The sequence below is a fragment of the Aspergillus sydowii genome, assembly GCF_001890705.1.
Source record: "Aspergillus sydowii CBS 593.65 unplaced genomic scaffold ASPSYscaffold_7, whole genome shotgun sequence".
NCBI classification, from domain to species: Eukaryota; Fungi; Ascomycota; class Eurotiomycetes; order Eurotiales; family Aspergillaceae; genus Aspergillus; species Aspergillus sydowii.
Window position 1 is genome coordinate 618,717 of NW_024467865.1, and position 23,217 is coordinate 641,933.

The 23,217-nt window shown below is 49.4% G+C and overlaps 8 protein-coding genes across 8 annotated transcripts; 6 read left to right on the forward strand and 2 right to left on the reverse strand.

The window, feature by feature from the left end:
* Positions 1-591: 591 nt before the first annotated feature.
* Positions 592-5,954, forward strand: ASPSYDRAFT_59048 (MRX complex DNA-binding subunit; the record flags this gene model as incomplete). Its single annotated transcript, XM_040849631.1, has 6 exons — positions 592-1,110; positions 1,757-1,758; positions 1,886-1,991; positions 2,047-2,130; positions 2,185-5,874; positions 5,946-5,954. The coding sequence occupies 6 exons, from the start codon at positions 592-594 to the stop codon at positions 5,952-5,954; spliced, it is 4,410 nt and encodes a 1,469-aa protein (XP_040701341.1).
* Positions 5,955-6,219: 265 nt separating this feature from the next.
* On the forward strand, positions 6,220-7,601 carry ASPSYDRAFT_1059704 (amidohydrolase family protein). The gene is made up of 2 exons (XM_040839859.1): positions 6,220-6,541; positions 6,617-7,601. The coding sequence occupies exons 1-2, from the start codon at positions 6,484-6,486 to the stop codon at positions 7,504-7,506; spliced, it is 948 nt and encodes a 315-aa protein (XP_040701342.1). The 5' UTR covers positions 6,220-6,483; the 3' UTR covers positions 7,507-7,601.
* A 1,315-nt stretch (positions 7,602-8,916) lies between these two features.
* On the forward strand, positions 8,917-10,137 carry ASPSYDRAFT_32683 (class I SAM-dependent methyltransferase; the record flags this gene model as incomplete). The annotated part of the gene is made up of 1 exon (XM_040845002.1): positions 8,917-10,137. The coding sequence occupies one exon, from the start codon at positions 8,917-8,919 to the stop codon at positions 10,135-10,137; it is 1,221 nt and encodes a 406-aa protein (XP_040701343.1).
* A 224-nt stretch (positions 10,138-10,361) lies between these two features.
* ASPSYDRAFT_154451 (uncharacterized protein) lies at positions 10,362-10,770 on the reverse strand (the record flags this gene model as incomplete). Its single annotated transcript, XM_040842372.1, has 2 exons — positions 10,362-10,416; positions 10,631-10,770. 2 exons carry the CDS (start codon positions 10,768-10,770, stop codon positions 10,362-10,364), a joined length of 195 nt encoding a protein of 64 aa, XP_040701344.1.
* A 566-nt stretch (positions 10,771-11,336) lies between these two features.
* ASPSYDRAFT_133560 (thioesterase family protein) lies at positions 11,337-12,537 on the forward strand (the record flags this gene model as incomplete). The annotated part of the gene is made up of 4 exons (XM_040840640.1): positions 11,337-11,699; positions 11,784-11,811; positions 11,924-12,093; positions 12,181-12,537. The coding sequence occupies 4 exons, from the start codon at positions 11,337-11,339 to the stop codon at positions 12,535-12,537; spliced, it is 918 nt and encodes a 305-aa protein (XP_040701345.1).
* A 547-nt stretch (positions 12,538-13,084) lies between these two features.
* Positions 13,085-13,734, forward strand: ASPSYDRAFT_46700 (FKBP-type peptidyl-prolyl cis-trans isomerase). Its single transcript, XM_040847290.1, has 4 exons — positions 13,085-13,276; positions 13,355-13,375; positions 13,486-13,527; positions 13,586-13,734. The coding sequence occupies exons 1-4, from the start codon at positions 13,113-13,115 to the stop codon at positions 13,611-13,613; spliced, it is 255 nt and encodes an 84-aa protein (XP_040701346.1). The 5' UTR covers positions 13,085-13,112; the 3' UTR covers positions 13,614-13,734.
* Positions 13,735-18,408: 4,674 nt separating this feature from the next.
* ASPSYDRAFT_154420 (putative ubiquitination network signaling protein) lies at positions 18,409-21,506 on the forward strand (the record flags this gene model as incomplete). The annotated part of the gene is made up of 2 exons (XM_040842371.1): positions 18,409-20,125; positions 20,191-21,506. 2 exons carry the CDS (start codon positions 18,409-18,411, stop codon positions 21,504-21,506), a joined length of 3,033 nt encoding a protein of 1,010 aa, XP_040701347.1.
* A 372-nt stretch (positions 21,507-21,878) lies between these two features.
* On the reverse strand, positions 21,879-22,834 carry ASPSYDRAFT_90825 (flavin reductase family protein; the record flags this gene model as incomplete). Its single annotated transcript, XM_040852389.1, has 2 exons — positions 21,879-22,717; positions 22,774-22,834. 2 exons carry the CDS (start codon positions 22,832-22,834, stop codon positions 21,879-21,881), a joined length of 900 nt encoding a protein of 299 aa, XP_040701348.1.
* Between the last annotated feature and the right edge of the window lie 383 nt (positions 22,835-23,217).

Sequence of the window (23,217 nt, forward strand, 5' to 3'; positions counted from 1 at the left end):
CAAATCTCTGGATGTAGCTGGCTACAAGCAGGAGCGAGAACCATACTCTTGTCGAACCTGGATCGGAACTTATAGAAACATGGGAGGAACTGCAAAGCCTAGCTTCTTTCGTGGTGTCGAGCTAATAATAGATATAATCCATAATAGATGAAGAATACAAAGAACAATTAAAGTAAGTGATAAGGTTATTTTTATTAAGTCCTTTGAACATACATCCTCCGTGCTGAGGTACTCTGTAGTTAGGGCTTATACTAATCGGACTAATTAAACACAGCTTCCTTGGACAGCTTCTGCCTAATAGTATTCCACGGCATCTACTTTGTATCGCCGATTGTGCATGGAATGCGCGCATTACAAGGTTGATACCCAAGGGACATTGGTCCTCAGCAGACCAATGACTTCGTGCTATAACAGCAATCAGGAAACCCCCACAGGCGCGCAACTTCAAAGGAATTCGATCACGTTTAGCTTGCTTACTTACATATGTGCTTGGAGTCTGTTACAACGCTAACAACGATTTAAACAGTTGCATCCCTCGTCCTGCCCTTTGCCCATGTCTTGTCTCCACGAAAACACTATCTCCACCGTCATATGATCATTTTTCTCGGACTCGGGCCATTCTTCATCATCCTCACAATCTCCTGCGAAGGACTTTTTTACTTTGTCATTGCTATCGCTCCCTCCAGCAGCGTCCAACTCAAACACAAGACACATCAACTCTCTAATAACGGCAGTCCCCGCAGCATCATGTCAGCCGCTGATGCAGTGAAACAGAGCAAAACGGCTGCCGCAGAGGGGAACTACAGGAGTCTCACCCTTTCAGATGTAAGAGTCTATCTCTTCTTTCTCTTCCTGCTGCACGCCGTCTTCTTCAGTACCGGAAGCATCGCCCCGGTCTCCTCATTCTTGCTGGACGCTGTCTACCTGCTCTTCTCCATCTTCGATCCCTTCAGCCAGGCGACTCTTCTCATCCTCCGGATTCTGACTCCCTGCGCCCTAGTTTCTATCAACTTTGGATTTCTGACTAAGAGACTGAAGCTGCAACGCGGTAGTCTATTCACTGTTGTCATCTGCATCGGTGACTACATAGCTCTGCGCTTCTTATGGGCAGTAAGAGATGAGAGGAGCTGGCTGGAGATTGGTGAGAGTATTATCATGTGTATTATTGCTTCTGCGTTGTGTGTTTTTGTTGCGGGGTTAGAAGCTTTGCCAGAGGTGTTTGTTAAAGGTGTGGAGCTTCAATCCGATATGTAGAGTAAAGAGAACCCGCTAAGTATAGTGAAAGATACCTTGATAGGTGAACAGTTACTATATATAAAAGAGCTTTGGAGGGTGGTTGACCCTTGTTTCAACGGTTCTGCGTTGACGAGGGAGAAGCAGCATTTTTAGAACAACATTCAATAACAGGGAAATGGGAACTTAATTCACAGACCTTTGCCTTCAAGATAAATGGCAGGAGGACAACGCTGCATCCTTTCACTCTTAATTACTTCAGCGCCATTTCTGCCTTGAATCTTAGGCATAAGTATTTCGGCGATAAGACCACGTGACTTCGCGCCTTTCCCCGCGTCTTTTTTGAGAGGCAGACGCGCAGGCAGAAAGACTGAGCTGATCCAATCTGAAAGACAGGAGGATGCACAACACTTCTCTTGCCATCTTCCCAGATATCTAGGAGGTGGAAAGTTTGAACCGTTCATAATGTAGGCTCGCTGTTTTCTTTTTAAGCGATACGAACCCAGGAACTGACTTTGGACAGGTGTAAGTGGCATAACTTGAACTGTTTTATGCAATACTGATCGCTTGTACAGCGAAAATTGACAAGCTCTCGATTCTTGGGTGAGTTTGGTTTGATCCCCGTACGCTTTCTGATTCGAAACTAATTCAGGCTTGCGATTTCTAGTGTTCGATCGTTCGACAACACTCGCAGCGAGACGATTCAATTCCATACACCTCTCACCTTAATCGTCGGTTACAATGGGTCTGGAAAAACGGTACGAACATCGTACAATCAATTAAAGGGGCATTCGTGCTAATATAATCCCCTAGACAATCATCGAATGTCTCAAATATGCCACAACCGGTGACCTTCCGCCTAACAGCAAGGGTGGCGCGTTTATCCATGATCCCAAGGTATGCCGATGGAATCCTGGTACAATAAAATCAAGGCTCACGGGATATTTCAAGTTGTGCGGAGAAAAAGAGGTCTTGGCCCAGGTAAAACTGTCGTTTAAAGGAACATCCGGCGCGAAAATGGTTGCCACTAGGAGTCTCCAGCTCACCGTTAAGAAGACAACCCGGCAGCAAAAAACGCTGGAAGGTCAACTTCTAATGGTCAAGGAGGGAGAGAGAACAGCAATTTCCTCCCGTGTAGCAGAGCTGGATCAGATTATGCCCCAATATTTGGGTGTGTCCAAGGCTATCCTTGATTCGGTCATTTTCTGTCACCAGGATGAGAGTTTGTGGCCCATGAGTGAGCCTTCCGTTCTGAAAAAGAAATTTGACGAAATCTTCGAAGCAATCAAGTACACAAAGGCTATTGACAACATCAAGGTGTTGCGGAAAAAGCAAAACGAGGAGCTTGCGAAGTACAAAATCATGGAGCAGCATGCTAAGGAAGACAAAGAAAAAGCTGATAAGGCAGAGAAGCGGTCCATCAAACTCCAGGAGGAAATTGAAGCGCTACGAGACGAGACCCAGCAGCTCACCAAGGAAATGCGTCGGGTCGCTGAGCTTGCGGACAAAGCGTGGAAAGAGTCCGAAAGTTACGCTCAAGTTCTGGGTGCTCTGGAAGGCAAACGGATCGAGGCAAGGAGCGTCCAATCTACCATTGACAATCTTAAACGACATTTGGTAGAACTCGACGAACCAGATGAGTGGCTAGAATCGAACCTAGAACAGTTTGAGGTGAAGCAAATCCAGTACCAGCAGCAAGAAGAGTCCCAAAAAGAGAAGTATATGGAGATTAGAGAACAGGTTGAAGAAACTCGCCACAAGCTGGGTCTCAAACAGGCTGAATATGGAAAGCACGAAAATGACAAGGCCAACTTTGAACGTCAGGTCGAACGACGTCAACGAATGTCCAAGGAACTTGCGCGAAAACACAATATCCGCGGTTTTGACAGCATTGTGGACCAATCCGACGTGGATGAATTCATGAAGAGAATACGGAAAATGCTCAAAGACAAGTCTCAGACTTTGGACCGAGCTAAAAGAGAGGCACAGAGTGAATTGCGTGAAGCACAGACGTCTTTGAATCAGATCGGCGAGCGCAAGTCCGCGTTGCAAGAGAGTAAGAATGCAGCCAAACGCCAAATAGCTGCCAACGATAAAGAGGCGGCGAGTTATCAGACGAAGCTGAATGAAATTAGCGTGGACGAGGGTGCTCAGGCCGCCCTTGAGTCTAATGTTGAAGACATCCAGTCTCGCCTAGACCAAGCCAAGGAGCGCGGACGTTCTGCTTCCTGGGACAAGGAGATCCAGGAATTGAACAGCGAGATCCACAAATTAGAAGATGAAAGCTCTCGCCTCAATACAGAGCTCATTGAAGCAACCAAGAAAGCTGGCGATCTGGCCCGGTTAGATCACTTAAAGAAGGAACTGAAAGAGCGCGAACGAAGTTTGGAGACGATGAAGGGCGCGCATGGTGAGCGCCTTTCGAAGCTGGTTGACCAAGACTGGAAAATCGATACGCTAGAGAAAGACTTTCAACGGACTCTCGAGGATGAATCCAAAGAGGTCTCTAACGCCGAACGTGCGCGGGATGCCATCAGTCGAGAACTTGAGCAGGTTGAGTACAGGCTGAATAACACCAAGAAGTCTCTAGAAAATCGTCAAAAAGAGCTCAAGGAATGTATAGAGGAGATTCGGGAAGTTATTGACGATGAGCCTGAAGAGTATTCCGAAGTTGTCAACCAGCGGCAGAGTCAGTTGGACATGGCGAGAAAAGATGCCGAGCAGTATGCTGGTATTGGTGAGTACATGTCTACATGTCTGAAAACTGCGCAGGATGCGAAAGTATGTCGACTATGCAGTCGGCCCTTCAGAAATGAAAATGAGCTGAAAACCTTTTGGAAGAAGCTTGAAACCCTAGTGCAGAAAGCTAAACGCGATTCAGAGGAAGAGGAGGTTCGGCAACTGGAAGAAGATCTCAATAACGCCCGTGCTGCCGGCACTGCTTACGATACATGGTCTCGCCTCAAGCAAACGGAGATCCCAGAGTTGCGACAAGAAGAAGACAAATATGTTTTACAGCGCGATGAGCTCCTAGGTCAACTAGAGAATCGTGACAAAGTTGTCAGCGAGGTGAGCGAGAAGAAACGTGATGTCGAAGCTCTCTCCAAAACGGTCAGCACTATCGTCAGGTATGATAGTGATATCAAGTCCATTCGCTCCCAGATACAGGAGCTTTCGTCAATGGGGCAGGATGTTGCAACGCCGCGTACACTCGAGGATATCCAGGATGAAATAGCCAGCATTGGCGAGAAATCTAGAGCGCTTAAGAAGACTCTTTCGAAGCTTACGAACGAGAAAGAACAGGCTCGTTCTGAGCTCAATAAACTGGAACTGCAACTCCGAGATGTGAAAAGCAGCCTCGACAATGTCAAGTTCCAGCTCGAGAGGAAGACTGATCTCATATCTCGCATAGAAGAGTATAAGAGCCTCAATGGTCAGCAGCGGGAAGCCATTGCTGAAGCAGACAAAGACATTGAGGATCTGAACCCAGAGTTGCTCAAATATCAAGCGAAGTATGATGATATCAGTCAACGAGCAGAAGCGCGCGAAAGGGAGATGCAACAGGCAACATCACAATTGTCTGATAGCATACACCAGATAGATCTCGCCAATGAAGAAATCGACGCATACAATGAGCGAGGTGGGCCGGGTCAGCTTGATCGAAGCAAACGCGAACTCGAGACCATTGAGGACGAAATCGGCCAGCTTGAAACTGAGCAAGCGGATATAACTAAAACGATTAACAAGATTTCTACGCAGCTCAAGGACAGCGAAAATACAAAACGTCAATATGCTGATAACCTGACATATCGACAATCTACACGAGCCCTCGATAAGGTTGCCAGCGAGATTGAGGAACTGGAAGCCCAGAATGCAGAAGTCGATAGAAGTCGATTCAAGGAAGAGTCGGAGCGCCGGTCTCGCGAACACAATGCGCTGTCCGCGAAGCAATCCAGCAAAATGGGAGAGATGAAGTCCAAAGACGACCAGTTGCTGCAGCTTCTGACTGATTGGAACACGGACTACAAAGACGCCGCTTATAAATACAAGGAATCGCATATCAAGGTCGAAACTACCAAGGCTGCAGCCGAAGATCTAGCCCGTTACGGAAGTGCCCTTGACAAGGCCATCATGAAGTACCATGGGCTGAAAATGGAAGAAATCAACGCCATCATCGGCGAACTCTGGCAGAAGACGTATCGTGGCACCGACGTTGATACAATCCTCATCCGCTCCGACAATGAAAATGCAAAGGGCAACCGGTCTTACAACTACCGAGTCTGCATGGTCAAACAGGACGCAGAGATGGACATGCGTGGTCGTTGCAGTGCGGGCCAAAAAGTCCTTGCTAGTATCATTATCCGCCTAGCACTCGCAGAGTGTTTTGGCGTGAACTGCGGTCTAATCGCGCTCGACGAACCTACTACCAACCTTGATAGAGACAATATTCGATCTCTGGCCGAGTCGCTTCACGACATTATTCGCGCTCGCCAGCAACAAGCAAACTTCCAGCTTATCGTGATTACCCACGACGAGGAATTCCTGCGTCACATGCAGTGCGGTGATTTCAGCGATTACTACTACCGCGTTTCTCGCAATGAGAGGCAGAAGTCGATTATTGAAAGGCAATCCATTGCAGAGGTAAGCTTCTAATGTGTTCCATCGCAATGCTTATACTAGTAGCTTCATAGCTAATATTCCACCTCGACTAGGTTATGTGATTTGTCCGCTGTGTCTTCTCATTCTACAACTATATGTAGCTCGCCCGAGCCTGCATTGTGAATATTGTGGCCCATTCGATCTCATTCCATGTATATCTAAATCAGATACTCAAGCGTGTATAATAGGATTCGGCGTTGAGGTGAACAGGGAACTCAAAATTTGATCATGATTGTACCCAACTACCTTGATTAAGTCAGACCTCAGATCCAAGCCAGGGGCATGTCGACCGACTCCACCAGACTGATAGTAGAATCCATCATGTCCTACCTGGGACTTGTTACTTAGTAGCCTGGCACCAGCAAGAACTCGGTCACCGTAACGCCCGAGAGCCCGAACTGCATGCCCCTGTGTGACCCTATGAAGAAGATTCCGACGCCAGGAACCCGGACGCATATGTGCGGTCACCAAGAATCCATATCAAGTCCGGAGGCCCCTCTTCAGTCAGCCCATTGGAGCCTCGCGCATTGTTACAAGTTACTGACCATATAGTTGACCAAATTGGGACACCTCTCTGGATCCGCAAAAGAAATGGCACCTCTGAAGATTGATACTCACCAGCATATTTTCCCCCCGCCAGTTAGAAAAGGTTGACTGCCTACCTATGCATGTTGGATTTAGATGCGAAAGGGACATCCTGCTGACTATATCGATAAAACACCAGCTATAGAAAGAAACCCAGCCCTCGCACAGGGCATTCACCCTCCACCATGGACCCCCTCGACCACCCTGGCTTTCATGGCGCACAACTCCATCAACACATCCATACTCTCCTGCCCCGTGTCCCTAACGGTCATATGCCAGGACAACGCAGTCGAAACCGCAGCCCTAGCTCGAGAAGTCAATCTGTACCTCGCCTCTCTCCGCGACCAGTATCCCACACAGCTCGGCTTCTTCGCGAGTCTCCCTTCGCCCGCCGATACAACCCGTTGTATCGAAGAGATCCGGTACGCCCTGGACGTCCTCAAGGCCGATGGTGTTGCGCTTTTCACTAGCTACAGCGACAAGTACCTCGGACACCCTGATTTCGAGGCTGTGTGGCAAGAACTGAATGCCTGGAAAGCGGTTGTATTCACGCATCCGACGATGGAGGATAGGAATAAATCCATTACGGAGCCATTTACGATTCCCCGGCCGCTGTTGGATTGGTCGCATGAGACGACTAGGATGGCTGTGCATATGATCCTAACCGGTGCGCTTCGTCGGTATGCGAGCGACTGTCGGATTATTCTCTCGCATGGCGGGGGCACATTACCGTTTGTTGCAGGGCGGATGGCGGATCTTGATACCCAGACGAGGGTATCTGGGAAATCGGCCGAGGAGTTTTTGGCTGAGGTGCGGCTTTTCTATTTTGATTTGGCGCTTGTTGGACATGAGATGCCGCTGGGGCTTGTGCTGGACTTTGCTGCGGATGGACATGTTCTCTATGGCACGGACTTTCCCTTTGTGCGGGATGATACGGTTGCGAGGCAGTGGGGGGTTGTTGGGGGTGAGGAATTGGTTGCGAAAACGTGGAAAACGGCGCAGATGCTGTTTCCGCGTCTAAAGAACTGAGTTGACCTTTGACCAAAATATTGGTGAACATGCGAATAGTGCATGTACTTCCGTACTGGCTTGTACCTGCAGTAGACTGCTGAGTCGCGGAGTAGGCATCAAGACATGGAGTAGGTAGCGCATCGGATTCCAGAAACAAGAGCTGATAAGCTGCGAAAAAGAAATACGAAATATAGTCTTAAGGTCTCATTATTGAACAATAAAGAATAATTTCTCAGTGAGGCTCTTGATCCAGGGAGTCGATGACAATCCTCGCGTTGGCGAGGCCATAGCTCGTCGACAATACTCATAACGGGCAGAGACTAGGAGACGCCTAACTGAATGGGGACTTCCGCGGAATGGCAACGGGTCACCCGTTCCCCTGGGAGAATCGGTCAGACATTGAACGCTAAAGGATCGATGCTGGTGCAGCCTGGAGCCCGGAGGCAATATCCGGAGACTCGGACGGGCTTCCATAATCCTTCAGAGGGAACGAGCCAGAACCTGGTTCGGTTGAGCCGAGCCGGCCCTGTCGATGGTCGAGTCTATCTGCAACTGAATCGTGATGTCAACCATTCTCTGTGAGGCCTTCCATTGGAACTTGGAAGAGATCCAGCTCCTGATTCCTTTTCGACGGCAAATCCGCCACTAGCCTGCTGTACCTACGTTAGAGTCTTGTTAGCCTGGCCAGTGGCCACAGAGAAGTTAGGCGGGCGGAAAATCAGGGTTCCACAGCCATAAGCCGGAAGTTGCGAGACTTCATTCGCCTGCGGTGCAAAAGTACGCAGGGTTTTCTCTTTCCGAATCCAGGCGTTGGAAAAACGGAGTGTCACGGAGAGGCAGCAAAACACTTGGTCAAGACAGACGTTGGGCTGTGTGGGGATGGACCTGTGATTGTTCAGTCTCGTGTCTGCAAAGCGTGGAAGAGCGTAATAGACTTTTGCTCCAGTGACATGTGTATTACATCCTAAACCTTGAGCGAGTCAGAAGCCCCTTTCTCCTGTCTCTCCTGCTTGTTTCTTCTGTGTTTCTCATGGTTAGTGGAAGAATGAATTAGCATGCCTAGACTCGGACGCATACTGCACTTAGTAGGCCCGAATTTTCGCATAGCGTGTTTGAAGTGTCTTGCCCCCTCTCCAAGACTCCATCTTGATTCCTCCTTTTCCAATTATTCCATGCGTTCTTGATCGGTGCACTGACTTGTTTCGTCGCCCCGCCGCATTTCTTTTCTCATTCTTCTTCCCTACAAGTCCTATCTCGGATTTATTGTACAACCTGCTTCTTGTCTGCACGACAATGAACATTCCGCCAACGGCTCATGCCACTTGCTGAATTGACAAAACTTTTTTTTCCCCATGCGAGGATGAAGCACCATCCCTCGCGCATCTACTGTGACTCTTGATTGATGAGAACGCCTAGTCCTGTCGCGACATGGATATGATGTCGGTAGCGCTTGGATCCGGACCTTCTTTCACCACCAACCTGCCCTCCGCAGCGTCTGGTTCTGACCTCCATTCCACTCACTCTGCGATTAGTTCAACTGGCGTGCCATGGGCAACAACTTCCACCTCCTCCCTCACCTCCCTCAATGACTATACCAACTACCCTCTGATCCGTCAGGGCGACCGTACCTACCTCCGAGACCCCGAAAACCACTACCCGCTGCCATGCGACCTCCCCGAGGTCCATCGCCAAACGCTGCGCTCGCTCATGCTGATGCGCATTTTCGGCGGCCCGTTTTGCAACCCATATATCCCCGACCGAGCGCCCAAGCGAGTCTTGGAGATAGCTTGCGGCTCCGGTCTATGGTCGAGCATGTGTCATGACTATTTCGCTCGTCGCGGGCATCGCGACGTCGCCTTTTATGGTATTGACATTGTGGCCATCGCGCCAGACCTCCGCAAGAAGGGTGTGAACTGGCAGTTCAAACGACACGACCTTCGCAAACCCCGTTTGCCATTCCCCGATGATTATTTCGATTTCGTTTTTATAAAAGATGCCGCCATGTGCCCTCTCAGCCCGGCTCAGCAAGCACAGGGATTGAGCGAGCCGCTGAGGGTACTCAGATCTGGCGGAATCCTGGAGCTGTGGGACTCCGACTCCGTATTCCGCTCTTTACTTCCCAATCCTGCGCCCGCGCGCAAGTTAGCTTCGAAGGAACAGGACACGGCGGATGCCACTGCGACTTACACATTCTCGTCTGCGACCCCCTTCACGAATGCGCAGAACAAGTTTCTGCAAAACTACAACTCTTGGGTAGAGAAGGCCTTGGACAGTCGCAAACTCACCCCATTACCGTGTGCAACAATCGGCCTCGCGTTCAACTCCGAGGTCGACGTATTAGGAAATGTCGAGAGCCGCCGAATCGCAATTCCCCTGGGCGAACCGCGCTGGGAGCGAGATGGCGGGAAAGATGGCAGCGGCCCTCGCAAACAATTAACACCGGAGCAATTGTCCATACGACGCACGGCTCTATTGACCGTCATTCAGATGATCGAAGGCATGGAGCCCATGCTCATGGAAGCGAGCGGCAAAAGCAGAGACGAGTGGGACAGGTGGTGGACCGCTATGATAAGCGATTTGTTCCAAAAAGGAGGCCTCGCCAACGGAGAATGCTTGGAAGTAAGTGCATGGTGGGGCCAAAAGAAATAAACCTCCCAACAATACAGCATACACACAGACAGACAGACATGATTTGGACTCTATAGGAGTATTTGGTGTTTTTGGTAAGGATGGCAGGGAAGAACAGCAAAAAGCGCAGCAACCATTGCTCACGTCATATTGGTGATACCCCCGACTCGGTTTGGTTGATATTATTATTGCTCATTCGGATGTATATTCCCATGATATGTTTCCGCTACCGTCCTTGATTGGCATTATCTGTTTTCCTCATAGCGCTGCTTCAATGCACGGTATCGTTTGACATAGTACCTAGTGGTTATTTGTTAGCTTCATTTCCCGGGCCTGTATGACTTGTCTCGGGTTTGCATGACGATATGATATGAATGACAAGATTGGATTTCACAAGGCATATCTTGTAAACCGTAAAATTTTATGAAGAAAGGCGATTGGTTTCGACTCACAAAGCCTCAATTTCTAAACAATTGAAGTCAGTCTCACGAGTGTTGCAGCCGTTGCTCAAAACAACACACCTTTCTTGACGAATTCAGCCCTAGCTATCCCCTTCCTAATTTCATCATCATTCTGGAGTTTTGCTTGACCTGAAAATGCACGATGTAATCTTGTCCGAAAGTATTCGTACCCTAATGGATACTCGCGGCCCATATACAGGAGCTCTGCGGTTCAGAGGATCAGCAGGAGGCCATGGAAGGATAGCCAGTGTTGAAAGACGACGACAAACCTTTGTATATTTTAATCACTTGACGGCGAAGCTCAGGGTTCGTCATGATTCCTCCATGTAAGCTCAGGCCAGGAAGAGATGTGGAACTGGTTGTACACGATGAGAGAAGGAAGTTGAAATTGGTGCGACGAGATGTTTGCTTTGTTGAAGTGGAGGTGACGTCGTACAGGCCAAGCGAAGTCCGATGGGCGATGGCCGACTGGTATCGGCAACTGTTTCAAATTGCTGCAGGGGGTGATTCACTATTCGAGGTCAAATTTCTCGACGATCCTCGAGATTTCCTTTTGGCAAGCAACCACACTGGTCATATCCATCAAGTAGACAAGCAGTTTTACCGAATCCCACGAGGCTGGACTGCACCCGAATGCGGGTGGGGTACGGTAAAGCCGCCGCCCGTCTCCAACTCGCGATCCCCAGACTCGAGAGCTCCAGCCCAGTAGATAAACCGCAATTCATTCAACGCCCCATTTTGGCACACGGATAACCAACGATGATACGTAGCCAGGCTCTCCGGGGCCAGCGCATGGCCCTCGCACGCCTACAGCCTACAGTCCCCCTTATTCGCCCCTTCTCATCTTCTTTCCAGCCGAACAACGCCCGGGTGGAATCCCCAAGCTCAAAGCCGACAACTCCGAAGCCACATGACATTGATCCGCGATGGCTTACCATGACAAAACGACGTGTTGGAAAATGCATGATGTTTGGCTTGAAACCGCACCAGGTCCAGGAGGCTGGAGAGATCGTGCAACAGATTGCGAGGGATTGGCGGGAGTTGATTGCGGGTAGTGAGGGATACTTGACGGATGCTACACGAAGAGGACTTTTCCGGCAGAACGTTGCTTGGGGTGAAATGGTATGCTGTGCGACGGTTTGCATCTGATTGCGCGTATATATTCACGAGCTAATGCATTGATCTGTGTCTGTGACAACAGGACAGCATGGTAAGGCTGCCGAGACTCCCGCCCGTTTCCTACATGTGATGCCGTGACTGATATATGAAAAAGGGTATATATTCTCTCTCAAAGGCTTAGTGGACATTATGGTTTGAGTCGCAACTCTAACGGATTCCATCTTTAGGACATGTCAACAATGTCACATACGTCCGCTACGCCGAAACCGCGCGCGTGTACTTCACCCGCAACTTCGCGATACACATCGACCCGGCTCATAAGACAGAATGGATGAATCTTGTCAGCAATCGGGGGCTGGGAATTATCCTGCGCAGCATCAAGATCGACTATAAATTCGTACGTACTTCCATGTACCCGCCTAGATCGACATTAATGCATTCTGCTTGCTGACAGTCGGCTTCTTTTCTTTACTTTGCTCTATAGCCAATGCAATATCCAGATAAAGTCACAGTCTACCATAAACTCGCTCACGATCCCGAATCCCCACAAGCATCCCAATTTGCATTCCATCTGCAAGTCATGATTGTGTCTGAAGCGCGCCAGCGGCCTGCTGCTCGGGTTCATGAAGACCTCGTCACGTATGACTATAAATTAGGGAAGAAAGCTGCCATCCCGTCCTTCCTAATGGAGCAGTTTAAGGATACATGGAAGCTTCAGGAGGAGGGTAAGAAACAGTGGCGGCAGCGGATCCTTGATATTGAAGCGCGAGTTCGGAAACTGGAGGTGGACAGTTGGGATAGAGCAGATGCTGTTGAGGATACAGGCTCTGCGAAGCAGTGATATTTTGCTCTGACTGAGGTATTCAGAGGTTATTTTTGCCATATAACATATAAACTCACACGGATGTAAACCCATAGAATAACCTATTTATTGTTTTGCGCCACAAACTGGATATAACTACTACCTCTTAAGTAGAGTAGTGCTACAGTATCCGCCTTGAGATACATGCTGTCAGAGCAACTATACAGGCAAAATTTTACATTTGCATATACGCCAGTTACTTTTATATCTCCCTTCCCAGAATTTCTACACACAGACCTTTTTTTAAAGTCGACCGCCGATGACCGCATAGGTAAACATCCATAAACAGCTTATGTAACCTACACCCGCTCTAATACAACCCTCCCATTGGTGGACCTTAGAGGTCACGTGCAAATGGCGTTATTTACCCCACCCCCACCATAGCTTTGCGATTCAGTTTTTACCCCTCCAAGCTCTCCAACTCTCTCAAATTATCAATTCCCTATACTCCTTCTAAAGCATTTTTTTCTTAAAAATTCACCATGGGTGTTGAAGTCCAGAGACTCTCTGCCGGTGACGGCCAGAACTACCCCAAGGCGGGTGACACCGTTACCATGCACTACGTTGGAACCCTTGCCGACGGCTCCCAATTCGACAGCTCTCGCAGTCGTGGCAGCCCCTTTGTGACGAAAATTGGTGTCGGCCGTGTTATCAAGGGCTGGGATGAGGGTGTTCCCCAGCTCAGTGTTGGCGAGAAGGCTAACCTGATCTGCACCCCGTATGTACATCCTAACTCTGCTTCCTGGCTGATTGAAACCTCAATGTGGATGGTTGCTAATGAGTGGTGCGTGTACAGTGACTACGCCTACGGCGCAAGGTGAGATAGACCTCCTATGCAGCCGTCTTGCATCCTTCCAATCGGGAGTTTCCCTGGTCTCGGGGGTTTCCCTTTTTTTTTGCTTTTTTCGCTGACTGTTTATTTTTTAGCGGCTTCCCTCCCGTTATTCCTGCCAACGCGACTCTCAAGTTGTAAGTTTCCATTTTATCAGATTTCTCTCTTCGATGTTCTTCCTAACAAGCTATCTAGCGAGGTCGAACTCATCAAGATCAACTAAATGTTCCATTGGAATAGGTGACGCCATGATGCTAATTGAGGCATTAGCCATTCAGATGTTAGCTTGGGTGGCCTTGTTTGTTCTTGTTATGTATTTAAACCGAACTGTGGTTCGAGGAGGCTATGTCTTGTCTTGACCGTGGCTTTTTGGCTCCTTTTTGAGACGAATTGGCCCGGTTTGTCAATGCAGTTACCGGTCTGCAAGCTCGTAGTATTTCCAAGTAAATCCTGCGATTTATACGCTTAGGGCCAGCTATGCTTCGAAACAAGCATTGATCGCTGCCGTTGGCTGAGGTTGGAATACATCTCACACAATGGTTTGACGTTCGTGCCAGTCGTCAAGACAGAATTGTAAGTTCAACCCAGTACCGTAACTTCCTGTGGTCCAGTAGCCTCCAACCAGTTCCGCCACCATATGTACACCTAATCCTGGATGGAGCGATCATAGCCAGGTAGGGATCCATCATGCTTTCCATTTAAAATGTGTATAGGAAGCAGAATTAGGAAAGCGCGATTGCTCGGGCGCCTATAGGGTAGGCAGGAGCGACCCGGGGTCTGGTCCGGAGCCTGGTCCAACGCACCTTCCACATGCAAAGTACACCTTAAGTTGGATTCATCGGGGAAGTGTGATGCAGTACAGACCTGATTGGGAAGGAACAACCCCCAGAATGAAACCACGTAGTTCCATTTTCTATTATACTTTCCTTGGGAGCTGGACTAACTGTTTCAATTTTAAGCAAGGCACGACCAAGTAATTTTTATTTCCGGATAGGAAGTCACCAGGTCGAGATCGGTGCGCCCAGGCAGCACGATCAAAGTACTCCATAAATGAAAGATCCAAACGGTTACCAAATAGGAAATAATACTTCTGCTTGCAGTAAGTATTACGTTGCTCCAGCTGCGTATCAAGTCCCTGGCGTCCAAGGAGTGAGCATCATGTGAGGGATACATAGCCAAGTAGGGTCCTAGAAACAAGTAGGACCATGTCATCTTATTCTTTTGGTAATTGGCGATGTATGTACAGTAACTTGTTTCACTGAATAGGACAGTATCGAATACTTCCAGTTTAGGTAGATGTTACGACCATATTCTTTAGTTAGTGCCCCACGAGGCTCGGAAAGTCAACTCGTAGGATGTTTGCCTCGCGCAAAGAGTTCAATCTTTTTTTGGGGCACGTGGAGAATGCAAAGAGAGCATCATGGATATATATGAAAATGAGGGCGACCCGGTTGTCAGGCCGGACGGCCCGTGCGGGCCGTCCGGCTTTTATTCAGAAGATATGAGACCATTCCTAGGTACCTAAAATGGTAGTTTGTCACTCAAGGTCTCGGCGGTCTCATTACAAACCACGTGCCAATTGTTCATTTGAGATACACTTGTGTGTCCAACAATAGGTCAGAATCGATACAAGATCACAACCATATGTGACTTTTTTCCCAAACAGGGTACCTCGGAATTTTCATAACTCGTGCATATTTAGGTCTGAGATTTACGAGGCGCACAAGTTAGTCGACCGACCCCCAGACTTCGATGTAGTTTGCAGTGTTGCCCACTCGCTGCTGCTTTGACCGAAAAAATACAGCCCACATAACACGGAGACGTAAGCGAGGACATAGGTACAGGGTTACGAGAAGCACAAGTGTGCGTTTCGGGGTTTCCATTTCAAGGGTATCGGTTTATCCGGCATGAGGTCTGTTTTTCGCAAGGCTGAACGTGTTCGGTGTTCCGGCCGAGGGAGAAAGGCTGGGAGTGGGCCGTCATTGGAGAATTGCAAGCTGGCTGGCCGGAATTTGTGTCTTGCGCAAACTTTGGATCCCATTAGCGTCATACTATTACTCAAAGGAGTTAAGAAGCCTGGAGCGCAAAGTCCAGAACTGTTGTGGATTTCACGGTACGTATTTCATCAGGTGACTGGGTACGAGTCGAGCGAGGGAAGATTTAGCTTGAGATCACGGCACATTGTCCGGGTAAACGGTGTTTGTATAGGCGTTCAATCAGAGAGTACTGGATGTCTCTCAGGTCTCACAGGATAGAAACGTGACCCCGAGGTCCAGAAGCCAGTGCGTGCCAGGGTCTTCCACCTGCCAAGGAAGTGGATTATGGAGATCGACCGTTTAGCCTTGTTAGCGCCACATGCATGTTACCTAAGCAGATCCACCATGGAAATTGGAGGATTTCCCGCTCGTCGATATCCTTGGTTCTAAGCTCGTCAAACGCGCGTTTCCACCATGCTCAAGCCTGCGGCCAAAACGCTAAACTCTATCAGCGAGGCTAGGAAGCCTCCAAGGGCAATTAAACCAAGAAGGGTTTGTCATAGTTATCTTCGTCGAGTCATCGGTGCCTGCTCAGCTCCCGCAACAAAACGCACCAGATGGATCCAATAAACAAGGAGGGGTCGCCTTTCGCAACCCAACAGTCAGCTTCGCAACTTGACTAGCATGAAATGTGTCGTATCATCTGACAAAACTTGCGGGGCCGATTTGCCAATCCGTCCATTGAGTGCCGACACGAATACCCCGTTGGTGCATCACAGGTCGATCACCGATTTTTGGTTCCAGCCAAGTCTAGCTTGACCAACGAGGGGGCCCTCACTGGCAAGGATACAATGCCTGACAAACTGCATGGCACTCCAACGAGTCAACGACCAACCAAGTCTCACAAGCATCGTTTCTTGGAGAAAATTGGATTGTTCGAGCTTGTTATCAGTACTCCGTATGCACTGTACAAGGCTCCTCAAAGATAGTGTGTTTTGATCATCGTCTCTGCCACTCTGGGCCTGACGACGACTCCGTGCACCTGTTTGCTTTGGTCTCCTCAGGTGCAAGAGATCAATTATCACAACCTAACCCTATATCTCTTCTTGGCTGTTCTTCCTCTACTCTTTACAACGGGCCTAAATCGCAAACCACAAACTACCCTATTTGGAAAATAAGTGGCACGCGCACTTGGAACCTTATCTATTACCACTCAGATAGTTACGGGCAAATCCAATCATTTGCAGCACACGAGCTGTAGGTGAACGGTGAACAAGCCTTTTGAAAGGAAAGCCTGACATTCAGCCCATCTGCTGCAGAACCGTTTTGGCAGCGGAAACGTGGAGTGATGTTTCCATAACTCATCTGGCGAAGTACGATGCTGGGGCATAGGTTTTCCGCAACAGCGTTGCCGTGCGGTTATCGCCAAGTGGCTATTTCATATCAGACCAGACTCAGCTGTGTAGCTAGTGTTCTGTTTGACACTAAGGCGCTCATGATCCTGGGAGGAAACTTTTCCGCGCAGCGAGGGCTTCTCGCACACATAACGACCAAATACCCCGCAGACCGCAAACCCCAGGGCAACCGGGTCGAGACAAGATCGGCAGATCAACCTATGGTACGACCCTATCATGGATTATGTGGTAAGTTAAAATGCATGGTGCATGGCGACATTGCAGCTTGCACGAAGGAGGGGGGAACTTGATAACAATTACCAGACTCCCAGGCGCATTCGGCCAATTGATCCCATGACAAGTACCATTTCTCAAGAGTAAAGTTCTTTAACTGCAATTTTACGGTCATACAGGATCAGATGGGTTTGGTTGGAAACGTTCTTCTCTCTTTCCCCAAGTTCAGATAAATACATACTGGGCGTACGGATTTGATAGTACAGCACAAGCACCTCCTCAAAGGATCAAATACCGTAGCTGCGTGGTATTCCTTTGAAGCGCAGATATTCATCTAGTAGCGATGATTGATACCCCAGGCAAAGACCGTGCATGCTCTGCAGCTCTCTATGCATCGACTTCCTCCTAAGTGGGACAAGCGGAATTCTTGGGAGTCGATCCGAAACCCCCTGTGCGGGAACAAGATATGGCATGACCCGAAGCTCCCACTCACGGGGATTGCAGGACATAGTCGCTTCTTATAGGCTTTTGCATCCGCTCAAGGCATTTCCTGAAGAATGATGACGAGTATCGAGCCAAGCGAACGCCATCGGCGGGAGGCGGGAGTGATTGACCATCACAAGAGCCAAGTGTCAGCCTCCATTCCAACGACACTAGGCTTACTAGCCCAATTAGATGCTTCAAAGCGCACTTCTTCCATCAATTCTCCGACCTAATAGACATATAGAAGCGATATTTAAGCTTATAAATTATAGCCTAGATCCCAATTCTGCCAGCGGATACTCCGTCTAAAAATAAATGTAGCGGGATGGGCCAACCGGAACGCTGCGCTCTTTGAATCTTGGACAACGTATGGTAACTGTTTTTCATTGTATATTACGGGATTTAGATGCTACCCGGGCGTCTCAAAGCTCTCCTTGACGCAACGTGACGAACAGCTGAGCATGTTGATTCCTGCAACGTCAGGCCACCAACTCGTTGCCTTAACTCTGACGATCAGTTTCCAATCTTTCGTTTCGTCTTTTTCCCGCCTCTCTATCCAGACCCAACCAAAGGTCGACCAAATCTCGTCCATTTTTCCTCTCTCCCTCTCCTTCCTCTCCCCTCTACACCCCCCACGCCACGTCTTATCCCCCTTCTCTACCCTTCACCCCCTCTTCTCTATCTTATTATTCGAATTCTTTCCTTCTTATGCTTTTTGTATTCTCATCTCTGCTAGTTTTCCCACGTTTCTCCCTTGTCATTCCTTCATTTTACTGCACAGTTCCTGGACCCGTGTCTTCCTCCAATTCCTCTCCCGCCTATCCCCGCGAACTTTATTAGAACTGTCTTCGACTTCACTTCTCACCTGGTCCAAGTCCTTGGCTGCTATTTGCCAAGCCGACTAGGACCTGGGTGTTGGGTTCCCTCGTCCATGCCACGTTCATCGGCTACGGCTAGGAAGAGTCATAGCAATCGACAAGATCATGGCCCCGGCGGTTCTGGGAAGAAGCCAAGCAAACAAAAATCGAGCGGGCATCTAAGCACGAGTTATAACGGCGCCGCTACATCGGAGACCGGCCCTTCCTCCCAGGTCGACTGGCCGTCGCATCGTTCCGGAGACCAGACACCGGCAGCCAAAGTTAACGGTCCCATCGAGAGCTCGAAAGCGGAGAGTAACGGACGTGGATACATGGGCGGTTATGCGAAAGGAAATGCAGATATGTCATATGGCCAAACTAACGGTGCTGCGGCACCGAATTGCGGACTCGCCGGGCATGCCTCGCGTCGTACGGACAAGTCGATTACTGGGACCAAGAGGACGACCTCAAATGCATCTGTGAACCCCTTCCAACTGGCATCCACTATTCTCAGATCTTGCCCTATGTACGACACTATCGCTATCCTGATCTTTCTGCTGCAACTTCCGCCTATGGTTCTTACCCTGGTTCAATTCTTGTTTGCGTCCTTGACTTTTATGCCTCCGAGCGGCACATCCGCTGGTTCTTTCACATCCAACTTCGATATCTTCCAAGGTCCGGCCGGTACCCCTTCGCTCGGAACAATGATCGCGATGGACGGTTTTTGCCTACTGGTCTGGGGTCTTTTTATGTGGACGTGGGCTCAGAACTTTGCTCTCGATTTAGCGCATGTTCAAGTCGCCATAACCCTAGGCGGCGGAGGCGCAGGGAAAAACGGGGGTGTCAATGCTCTCTGCGTGGGTATTGTTTTGATTCTCCACCTCATACGTAGTAAAGGCATACAGGATTTCGTGATCGGTCACCTCGTTTCGGCGAAAATAATCAGCCCTGACTTACTGTCACATTATTCTTACCTCATGCCGGCCGAGTTCAAGCGCACCGAATCGCAATCATCTCCGAGCTGGATCCGGAGCTTGCTTGCTGTACATATTCTGGCCCAGGCAGGCACCGCAATGGCGAGACGATCGATGACAAAAAACAAAACTCAGACCCCCTCTCGTTCAGGAAAGCGTGTGGACACGGAAGCGTCTGCTGGTTCTCAAACGCAAATCGATTCGGCGTTTGAGTCTGCAGCTAGCGTCTCATCATATCTGGGACCTGATGGTCAAGTCATCTCGCACAAGGACGGCAGGGATCGATTAATTTCGGCGAAGAAGCGAAGAAGACAAGCGAATCAAGTCCGGAGCCGCCAACCGTTTTGGGCTGCACTAGCAAGCACAAAGGTGACGGTCATGAGGGAATATGAACATTCTAGAGCCTTGTCGAAAGCTACCAAGGGACTCACAACGACGGAGGAGGATCTTCAGGGTGTTTCTTTGGATGATGGACTTGTTTGGATTACCAATGTGGACAGTTCGACGATTAAATTCGCAGCGGGGGAGTTCGCCTCCGCAGACGACATATCCGGGTCAGGTGCTTGCGAAGCTGGGAATCTGGGAAGCGATGATACTGAACCGTTCTACGTCTGTGTGAATGGTGCTCCTTGGGCAACGGTGACAATTAGCAAAGAGCACGATTCGTCGAAAGTGTCCAATACGGTTTATTGGCGGGGCGAGGTCTCGGGTCTTGCTCCCAATTGTGCCTATACCTGCTCTTTTGTCAAAAGCGATACCGATGAGGAAATCTGCGCCATGAGTGTCAAGACCCCCCCGGCCAATGACGCAGAACAAGGTAAGAGATTCATTTCCGGCGTTCTTACGATTTCCCCTTAATTGAGTCTAACTTCTATCAACCAGCCAACTCGGTACCGACACCACCACAGCCGTCTTATCGACCATCCTCTCCAACCACAACGCTTAAGAACTCCATCATTAACGCCGAAGCGAAACTGAACGAAAAGCGCTCGCGACTCAGGAAGTCCAAAAACGATCACAAGCTTGCTATCTCCAAGATCAGAAAGGAACTGGACAACTACAACAATCGTCTTCAAAGCGGTACGGATGAGAACAGGCAAAAGCAGCGCTCCCTCCAGCTGGAAAGGACCATTCGACAAACCGAGGAAGCCACTGCTGCTTTGGACAACCAAATCGACAATTTCGGTAATATTCCGGACGACGAATATGAAGAATGGTCTGAACAGAAAGCCAAATACGAACAAGAACTGGAGATCCTCAAGTCGGCCAAGGCAGAACTTGCTGCGGCGAGAACTGCTAAAACCCGCGATTTGTCTTCGTTGGAGTCTGAGTTGACATCTACCGCTCAAAGGCGCGAACGTCTCCAGGGTCGACGAACCAGAGTGAATGAACAGTACGAACGAATTATTTCCGCCAATGCCCAGGGCCTGAACGAGCGAGAGCGCCGCGCCGCGGAGCAATTCGCCCGAGAACAAGACCAGGCAAAGCTGGAGATGAGTTTCAATGAACAATTCGCCAGCATTTCCCAGTCGGTCCAGGATTACCAAGTCCGCACTAGTCAATTGTGGCAACAATGTACCGCCGTCGAACAAGCTATCCAACAACAACAGATGCTCATGGAACCAGCCCCGCTCACTCCCGAGGGCGAGCTGCCAGGTACTAGCACATTCACAGACGCATCAAGCATGCCTTTGGGCTCCTTGGCAACCAATATCCCCAACCACCGCTCGTTGCTTGGCCAGAACTTTTCTACCCTCAAGTCCAGTCCTCTTCAGCATGCATCCTCTCCGGTTGGTACTGCGCCCTCTAATCCGACAAGTCCGATTGCGGCGCCATCGTACAACGGCTTCTCTGGTTCCCCATTCGGCAATACGGTTTCTTTTCTCGACCCAGACTTCGTTTACCGTGACCGCTCGTTCTCCAACAAATCCGCGCGGAGCAGCGTCTACGGCTCCGAGTTCATAGACAACGCAACAAGCCGCCGTATGCCATTCGGACTTGACCCTTTCGAACTCGGTAACGAGAACCGACGCGGCTCCGGCTCCGACAGCAACCCACTCAACGCTCCTGGACTGCGACCTATAACCAGTCCCTTCCAACGGGCCGCCAGTCGCGCAAGTGGAACCGGAAGCGGTGCAAGCGGAGGAAGTGGTAGCGGCAGCGGCAGCCCCAACTCTGCACGTGGAAAAGGAAACTGAGTGCCAGTGCCAGCCAAGTACAAAGAGATGAAAATATTGGAGATCCTATCCGTATTCGGTCTTCGGACAACAGCATTGTGATCCGCTCGGTTCGGAATATGGTGATTATATAGTTCCCAACAATTGCCTATGGTTCATAGATCTTGCGCTCGTTGAGTAGAGTCATGCCTTATAGTTTTTGCCGAAACAAGAAAATTTTGGTTCTGACGCTTATATTTGCTCTATTTCTCTTATCTTAGTAGAATCATCACATAGTTCAAGATCATATCTATATATGGTACACGGTAGCCGCAGTAGCCAGAGTAGTATGTACATCTACCCACAATCGTCGGGGCACTAAGAGCCAGGCGAATCTGTATTTATCATTAAATATTAAACCACCTCATCCCCAACGTCCCAAAACTTGGTGTTCGCATAGGTCAAACACAGATCTTGAGACGAGGTCTCGAGCTCATTAGCGCCCTCGCTCGTAATCGCCCGAACGACCGTCCCAACAACAATCGTATGGTCGTACACGTTAACAACGCTCTGTGGGAGAAGCTGGCACTCGAATATAAACGGGAAGCAGCTAGGCGTGGATGTGGATTCGGCCGTAGGGTTTATATCCTGCTTCTCGTGTCTTCTTTGAAGCAGAGGTAGGGGAGAGGAGGGTACTGGTTGACTTCCTACCCCACTTACGCTATCACTCGCATTTGAATGGAAGGTAGTGGAGGGCTTAACACCCACAAATCCGAACTCGCCCTCCCCTAGGGCGAGGTTCTGGTTTCCGCGCGCAAAGTTCCGTGCTAATGCTGCGGTGTGAGAATTTGTTGCTAGAAGGTGCACGAGGAATCTTCCAGAGGAGAGGAGTGCATGTAGAGTTTCGGATGGCCGGCGCACATTGAATGAGATCACGGGGTGTGGAGTGAGAGTGACGGTGTTGAAGGAGGAAACCGTCATGCCGCGGAATTGGGACGTTGGGTCCGACTCGGACTCAGTATGATGGGTTCTGGACGAGGCGGGGTCGGTGGATGTAATGATTGCGACAGGATAAGGGACGCGGCGCATGAGAAGACGGACTTGGGTTGATAGAGAGAGGGTTTGGTCATCTTGGTGGGTGTTCGTGCTTGGTGATGGGGTTGCACTGGTGGTGAAGGTTCGGTAGAGGTGCCATTCCTGCGGCGGACTATGTAATAACGATTGGACCGGCCGTATAGCGGTATATCGGGTTCCTATATACGATATTAGTTAGACCGTTTCAATAGACAGGATAGCTTTGTAGACCAACCTCTACACAATCTCGCGCTCCGAGAGGCAGATAGCAGAGCTCGGGAGTGAAGGAGCTTCATCCCGGCGGAAGATAGGCACGAGGGCAAACAAATTACTGGATGAAAGACAATCCGGTACGCCAGCATACATCATGAAGAAATCACAAGTATTTATCAGCGGGTAACCATACTCATGAGCAACCCGGCAACTGCGGTTCAGCGATAAAGGTCTCCATAAAGCAGCCGGAGGGTTGGCTGGCTGTATGCGCTCTGGAAAGAAAAGTTCGGGAAACCGCTTATGTAATCATATAAACTCCGACCAAATTTCTCGACACCAAGAAACTCCGTACGAGGCCACAAGCAACATCCCGATTGCACCTGGACTACTCGACACCAGGCAATTCAGTCCACTCAACCCGAGCTACCACGTCGCTTAATTAGAATTGATACCTCGAATACTAATA

Coding starts and splice junctions, on each gene's coding strand:
- ASPSYDRAFT_1059704 (XM_040839859.1), top strand. CDS start 6,484: ATGGCACCTCTGAAGATTGATACTCACCAGCATATTTTCCCCCCGCCA. Junction 6,542..6,616: donor CCCCCCGCCAGTTAGAAAAG/GTTGACTGCCTA, acceptor ATAAAACACCAG/CTATAGAAAGAAACCCAGCC.
- ASPSYDRAFT_46700 (XM_040847290.1), top strand. CDS start 13,113: ATGCACTACGTTGGAACCCTTGCCGACGGCTCCCAATTCGACAGCTCT. Junction 13,277..13,354: donor GCTAACCTGATCTGCACCCC/GTATGTACATCC, acceptor GTGCGTGTACAG/TGACTACGCCTACGGCGCAA. Junction 13,376..13,485: donor GACTACGCCTACGGCGCAAG/GTGAGATAGACC, acceptor TTTATTTTTTAG/CGGCTTCCCTCCCGTTATTC.